The sequence below is a fragment of the Pteropus medius genome, unplaced genomic scaffold (genome assembly GCF_902729225.1).
Source record: "Pteropus medius unplaced genomic scaffold, Ma_sr-lr_union100, whole genome shotgun sequence".
NCBI classification, from domain to species: domain Eukaryota; kingdom Metazoa; phylum Chordata; class Mammalia; order Chiroptera; family Pteropodidae; genus Pteropus; species Pteropus medius.
The window spans coordinates 19,050,387-19,056,704 of NW_024344378.1; the positions used below are offsets into that span (position 1 = coordinate 19,050,387).

Sequence of the window (6,318 nt, forward strand, 5' to 3'; positions counted from 1 at the left end):
GGAGGGGAACTGCCACTCTGGAAGCTGCCCTGTCTCAGGCTGGAGGAGGTGGAGAGATGGGCACGGAGGGGGCTTCGGCTCTGCTTGAGGGAGCGAGGGAGGGCCGGAGAAGCTGGAAGTTATAAGCAACATCAACACAATGGCTTCCACAGCAGGGCAGGAGGGAGGAGCTAGCTGCCCCTGGGCCTAATGGGTAGGGGCAAGCAGAAGAGGGCCTGATAAATCTACATCTTGTGTCCCTTCAGGAGAGGAGAGAGCATGGAGCTGGAGAGGATTGTCAGTGCAGCCCTCCTTGCCTTTGTCCAGACGCACCTCCCAGAGGCTGACCTCAGGTAGAAGCAGCTCTCCTTAAAAGGATCATGCTAGGGCGAGGTTGGAGCTGCCGAGTAGTACTCTGGGGCCTGGTAAATTGAAAGACTAGAGAGTGGGAACACTCAACCCTATTCCTGAGGTGGGGGAGGGCTTATTATGATTTACTGGAATGGCCTTCTTATCCTCTCCCTGTCATCCTCTTTAGACAAATGGGAAACCAAAGTTCTGAGGGAGGGTGGGATATTCTCTGGCCTCAGGACTTGAGGTCTGGCTCATGGACTCCATGAACCTGAGGGCTGGAGCCTCAGGCTAGGTAGGAGTGCAGGAGGTATCCAAAGTCCTACCCACGGCTTGTTCCATCCCCTTCCTGCAGTGGCTTGGATGAGGTCATCTTCTCCTATGTGCTTGGGGTCCTGGAGGACCTGGGCCCCTCAGGCCCATCAGAGGAGAACTTCGATATGGAGGCCTTCACTGAAATGATGGAGGCCTATGTGCCTGGCTTCGCCCACATCCCAAGGTGGGGCCTGACTGGGGCCAAGAGGAGGAGGGGGGCTGGCTGATTGTGGAGGGTGGACAGCATTGTCCTCTTATTACCCTTCTTGTCTTTTCAGGGGTGCTATCGGGGACATGATGCAGAAGCTGTCAGGGCAGTTGAGTGGTGCCAGGAACAAAGGTGAGTCTGAGGATTGGGCACTTGGGTGACTCATAAACCTCCTCTCCAAAGCCCTGGCAAACCTGATACTCTCTGCCTCTTTAAGAGAATCTGCAACCACAGAGCTCTAAGGTCCAAGGTCATGTGCCCATCTCCACAGAGCCCCTGCAGCCGCCTGAAAAGCTCAAAGAAGAGACCAGGGCTTCTGCTACTAGGGATACCCAAGATGAGGTACTGGTAGAGGAGCGTACTGATGAGGGAGCCAAGGGGCAAGAAAGGAGGAAATACTGCCTTTTATCAACATTTATGCCCACAGGCAAGCGGTGCTGAGGAGGAGCTGCTGCCAGGGGTAGATGTTCTCCTGGAGGTGTTCCCAACCTGTTCGGTGGAGCAGGCCCAGTGGGTGCTGGCCAAAGCTCGAGGGGACTTGGAAGAAGCTGTGCAGATGCTGGTAGAGGGGAAGGAGGATGGGCCTCCAGCTTGGGATGGCCCCAACCAGGTATCCTCTGTTAGACACCCCCAACCCATGTAGCCCCAGCTACATTCCACCTTAGTGTTAAGACCCAGCCCCTGGCCTACTGCTGTGTGCTTCTCCTACTGGTGCCCTAGGTTCTAGACCAGGCTTCCCCTCTCTACAGGACCAGCCCAGGCACCTTAGAGGCCCCCAAAAGGATGAGCTGAAGTCCTTCATCCTGCAGAAGTGAGTCTGGGCTGGGCTGGGCTCTTTAAGGTTTTTCTCAGGGTGGCAAGAGCTTTACCCAGCCAGATTTTGGCAGGTACATGATGGTGGATAGTGCAGAGGATCAGAAGATTCACCGGCCCATGGCTCCCAGGGAGGTGAGAGAGTTGGGACTGCTAGGGGTGTGGAGTGGATGGGACTATCTCCTGATTTCTGCTACTCACTGCCTGACTGCCTGACAGGCCCCCAAGAAGCTGATCCGATACATCGACAACCAGGTAGTGAGCACCAAGGGAGAGCGATTCAAAGATGTGCGGAACCCTGAGGCCGAAGAGATGAAGGCCACATACATCAACCTCAAGCCAGCCAGAAAGTACCGCTTCCACTGAGGCATTCACTGGACTCTGCTAGAGCCTTCTAGGCTCAGATCCCAGAGGGATGCAGGAGCCCTACATCCCACACAGGGCCCACCCTAACCCCTGACCCCTTCTCTACCCATTCTCTTACCTCCTTGTCCTTGTTAACCATCTCTTGGAGCTGCCCATGGACACAGTAAAGGTGGCTCCAGGAAGATGAGTGCATTTTGGTCATTTATGCCTGAGAGCTGCAGTGCCGGGGGACTGTGTCCATCTGACCGCCTCTCCTAACCTCACATCCCCTATTTACAACAGGGTAGCAGAACCAAGCAGGAGGGGGTAAAAAGCTCTTTATTTGAAGCTCCAAGATGGGGCAGGGCATTGGCCTCTCACCAGAGGCCCCCACAGTCCAGTTTCCCTGTAGTTTATAGTCAGGCCCCACCACACAGTCCAGCTGTGCCCCGTCGGCGGGCGGGTCAGACCTGCAGGTTAACAAAGGGTGCAAATCCCGCCATGTCCTGCAGCAGCACCAGGGCCTGATGCAGTGGTGGCTCCACGTCGATGTCCACACCGCGCTTCCGTAAGCGGCTCAGGCTGGGCTCGGCCACATGGTGGCAGTGCCGCACCCGTAGCGAACGCAGCGCCGGGCAGTACTCGGCCAATGTCCTGAGGGAGGAGCGAGGTGAGGCTAAGGGCAGGAAACTGCTACACCCACGGTGGGGGAAGCCAGCAAAGCCCCTGTCTCCCTGTGTCTCGACGCATACTTATTTCTTCCATACACGAGGGAGGGAGGCCTAGATTGGGATCAAACACTCAATGCCTCCATTGAGCCGGAGACCACGTCTTTTAAAGGGGGAACTGCTCCTCAGCTCCCCTGGTTGAAAAGCCAGAAATCTGCCATTGTACGTGAAAACTTTTGACGTGTAAATACTGGTTCAAAAAGCTTTTAAACTGTGGGCTTTCTGGTCTAGGCAATCCTAGAGGCGTTTCGTGTTCAGAATGGGGATGCCGTGGTAGCAGGAAAATCCAGAAGCCCCAGTTCTGCCTTTTGACTACTGCCCTGCCCCTACCCCCAGAGGCTAAGTGCTTGCCCTCCTCTCATCCCACCGACCCCAGGCCCAGGCACCTGACGCCATCGCTTCCGACGCGGAGGCAGCCGGTTAGGTCGAGGTGCTCGAGTTCCGGGCAGTTCCGAGCCAACTCCTGGACGGCGGCGTCTCCCACATTGGCGTTGACCGCTAGCGAGAGGCTGCGGAGGCCCGCGCCGCGCCTCTGCGCCAGGTACACGATAGCCTCATCCTTGAGCTGACGGCAGGCAGTGAGGTCCAGCTCCTCAAGAGCCGGACAGCGGTCGGCAAGACCGCGCAACGCCAGCCCGTCTACCCAGTCACAGTGCGCGAGCGACAGGCGCTGCAAGCGGGGGCAGCCCTCCGCTAGCGCCCCCAGCGCGCGGCGGCTCAGTTGCCCGCAACCGGCCAGCGCCACACTCCGCAGCTGCGGATTCCGAGCCAACACTGGCACCAGATCCTCGTCCGACAGCCAGTCGTGACACGGCGCCAACGCCAGCTCCTGCAGCCCCTCGGCGTCCCGCAGCAGCCAGGCAAATGCGGCCCGCGGAATCTGCGGACCCACCTGCGGACGGGGAGGCACCTCGACTCTCAGCTGGTCCAGGGGGCGGGGCAGGCGCTGCCTATCCACCCCTAAGGAGTTCTTTCTCGGCAGCAGCCTGCCCTTGGAGGCTCGCCAGCAGCCCTCCCAGGAGAGACCCCACGCGCCCTCCCAGTCAATACCCGGTACTCTCCCTTTGAGAGTACTTCCCACTGGTGGATCGCTTCCCCAGCATTCCTGGAGACCCAAAGGGGTCCGGAAGAGTAGACAGAGGGTCTGGGGATTGGGCTGGAGCCGGGGCGGTACCCATACAGGGGCGGGGCTCCGGCCCCCGGCTCACCTGAGCGGCGTCGAAGCGGCGCAGCCCCGCCAGATGCAGCTGCACTAGGGCCCGGAAAGCCCGGCTGACGCGCTGCAGCTGGAGCAGCTGGCAAAGCGGGACCCGGCTCAGGATGTGTGGGAGCAGCACGTCTTCCCAGGGCAGGTCCAGGAGCCTGCGGGTAAAAGGGCGTTGGAGGCGGCGTTTCCGGGCCGCTATTACCTGCAAGTCCGCTTCCGTTATTGCTCCTGCGCCCCGGCTCCTAAGAACGGCTCCCAGGCCCGGCCCCATTTCAGCTCCCCTCCCCCAGGGCCTTCTTCCTTCTTTCGGCCCCTCCGGTACTCGGTACCTGACGGCTCCGGGTTCTTGCTCCCCTCCGGACGGCTCCATCCGTAGCTCCATCGGCCGTCTACTACGCGTGCGCAGTACGGTCTTCTCGTTTAGGCCTAGCAGCAGCCACCGGGAACCCGCCTCCTTGGGCTGTAGTGACAGACCGATTCAATCGAGTGCCGTCTCACTGAGGATCCTATCTGAAAGCGTTCCGGATGGATCCCAAAACTGAGGGCGGAACAGACCGGTGATGTAACAATTAGGCCTCGCCTTCTCCGCTACAGGGCTTGAGACCCGAGGCTAGAGGACGCGATGGTGCAGCAGACACTGGCTTCTTTATTAGACTTGGACCAGTTCTCAGAGTGAAGTAGTGATGGGAGGAGCAGGCAAGGCCAAACGCAGAAGGGGTGGAGCCAGGACTCCAAGGTTCTGGGCCTACCCCTCTGCCCTCTGGTCGATTTTAAGGACTTTGAAAACTGAGAAGAAACTATCCAGGCTCTTACCGCCTGGCACGTAGTAGGTACTCGAAAATTGTTGAATGAATTGAATGGACGAAGCTAGAATTTTTCTTTCTTCATCAAGCAAGTTTGCCTAAACCTCCTATTCCTGGTTAATTGTGAAGTACAGAGCTATCCAGCTCCTTCCACTCCCGAACGATTTAGAATGGATTTACACCTTGGGGGAATAGATGTATATCTAAAGAGGCCTATATTTGCAGCTGGGTCACTTTCCTTCCTTAGGAGGTCTGGAGTCCTGAGAAGAATGCGTGTCCATCTCAGTCCACCAGGCGTACTGCTCTCACTTGGCCTGGTGGTTTAGTTATGGGGTCTGAGTCTGGGCCATCTTGGGGCGGGGACGCCCCAGAGCTCTGGGCTCAGACTGGGCCGCCCTTTCACCGCGTCCCCAGGTCCTTGTTCCAGGGACCACTCCGGGGAACCCCTAGAGCAGTGCTTTCCCCACCATCCATTGGTGGCCAGAGTGGCGAGAGCTACTGCTGTCGCTGAAAGCTGCCCCCCAGCAGGGTTGCGCTTTTCCTTGGTGCAATCGCTTCACCTGCCTCTTCAGAACAAAAACTGCTTCCTACTATTATTTCATTGGGGCACCTCTGCAAGGTGAGCAGGTCTGTCACTCCACTTTAAAGATGAAATCAAAGCCCTGGAGAGAAAGTACCTTGTCCATAGAGAACTCAGGCATTCTGGTTTTTCCAGAATTCTTTCCTCGCTCCCTCGCATACCTCAATGCAGCTAGAGGAGAGAATCCAGCAGCAGGGAAGGACCAAAGAAGGCCAGTTTGGGTGAGGGAGTTGCTCCCTCTTCTTCAATCTGCTTAGGGTTGGGGGGAGGGGGTTGGAAATAGCTGGAAGGATCGACCTCTGCTAAGATAGAGCCACGTAGGCGCGCTCCACCTCCGGCCGCGCACCTTCTCCCCATCCGCTTTGTTAGCGCCTCTGCGCCTGCGCAGTGCGACAAATCTGGCGCTGTCCCCTTCAGCACCACGCGGAGCCCTCGCCTCCCCTCCCCGCGGTGAGCCCCGCGCGCCCCGGCCTCACACGTCCTCGCGCCCCCGGACCACCCAAATAGACCCCTTCTTCCTTCCGAGGTCACCATCTGCCTGCCCTGGCTTTCCCAAGGAGAGCAGTTGCCATAGTAACGGCATTTTCTTAAAATAGCTGGGCCCCCTTTTACCTTGGCCAAGGGCACAAGGGTTGCCTGTCCCCCACTTCCTTCAGTCCCGGAGTCATCCTATCTAACCTCTTACCCCCAGACGTGCAGGACACCTAATTCAGGGAGCAAGGAAGTTCTTCCCGAAGTCTGACTAACATCCCTCCTACTGCATCCTGGGCGAGTTGTCAGGGTTGTGTATCCTGGGTCCGAGACTCAAAACCCCCGCAGTGTTTGAGGCGGTGTTTCCTAAATCTCTCTTCCATAAATTGATGGTCTACTGGATTAAGGGGGCGGGTCCGGTCTACACCCATACCGTGTGTTTGGTGCGGCCGCGTGCTCGTGGGGGCGGGAGCGCGTTTAACATGTAACAGGTCATGTGGCAACCTTCTAGGGACACG

General features: G+C 58.0%; 2 protein-coding genes across 7 annotated transcripts in view; one reads left to right on the forward strand and one right to left on the reverse strand.

The window, feature by feature from the left end:
* Nucleotides 1–2,214, forward strand: part of CUEDC2 (CUE domain containing 2) — a 6,984-nt gene extending 4,770 nt beyond the window's left edge. For 3 of the 4 annotated variants that reach the window (XM_039871366.1, XM_039871370.1, XM_039871367.1), the window contains exons 2-9: nt 246–332; nt 686–829; nt 924–985; nt 1,071–1,195; nt 1,281–1,463; nt 1,603–1,664; nt 1,741–1,801; nt 1,886–2,214. In XM_039871366.1, coding sequence (XP_039727300.1) covers nt 259–332; nt 686–829; nt 924–985; nt 1,071–1,195; nt 1,281–1,463; nt 1,603–1,664; nt 1,741–1,801; nt 1,886–2,032 — 858 coding nt within the window. In that variant the 5' untranslated portion in view covers nt 246–258 and the 3' untranslated portion in view covers nt 2,033–2,214. The remainder of the gene's footprint in view (nt 1–245; nt 333–685; nt 830–923; nt 986–1,070; nt 1,196–1,280; nt 1,464–1,602; nt 1,665–1,740; nt 1,802–1,885) is intronic. The other variant, XM_039871371.1, reaches the window with a different exon arrangement.
* A 120-nt stretch (nt 2,215–2,334) lies between these two features.
* On the reverse strand, nt 2,335–4,589 carry FBXL15 (F-box and leucine rich repeat protein 15). 3 transcript variants are annotated; one of them, XM_039871365.1, is made up of 5 exons: nt 4,502–4,585; nt 4,276–4,406; nt 3,948–4,101; nt 3,126–3,631; nt 2,335–2,665 (listed from the first exon to the last, which is right to left on the reverse strand). In XM_039871365.1, exons 2-5 carry the CDS (start codon nt 4,326–4,328, stop codon nt 2,476–2,478), a joined length of 903 nt encoding a protein of 300 aa, XP_039727299.1. In that variant the 5' UTR covers nt 4,329–4,406; nt 4,502–4,585; the 3' UTR covers nt 2,335–2,475. The 3 variants fall into 3 exon arrangements, with proteins under 3 accessions (XP_039727299.1, XP_039727298.1, XP_039727297.1); XM_039871364.1 differs by having other exon boundaries at nt 4,276–4,589; XM_039871363.1 differs by lacking the exons at nt 4,276–4,406; nt 4,502–4,585 and having other exon boundaries at nt 3,948–4,264.
* Between the last annotated feature and the right edge of the window lie 1,729 nt (nt 4,590–6,318).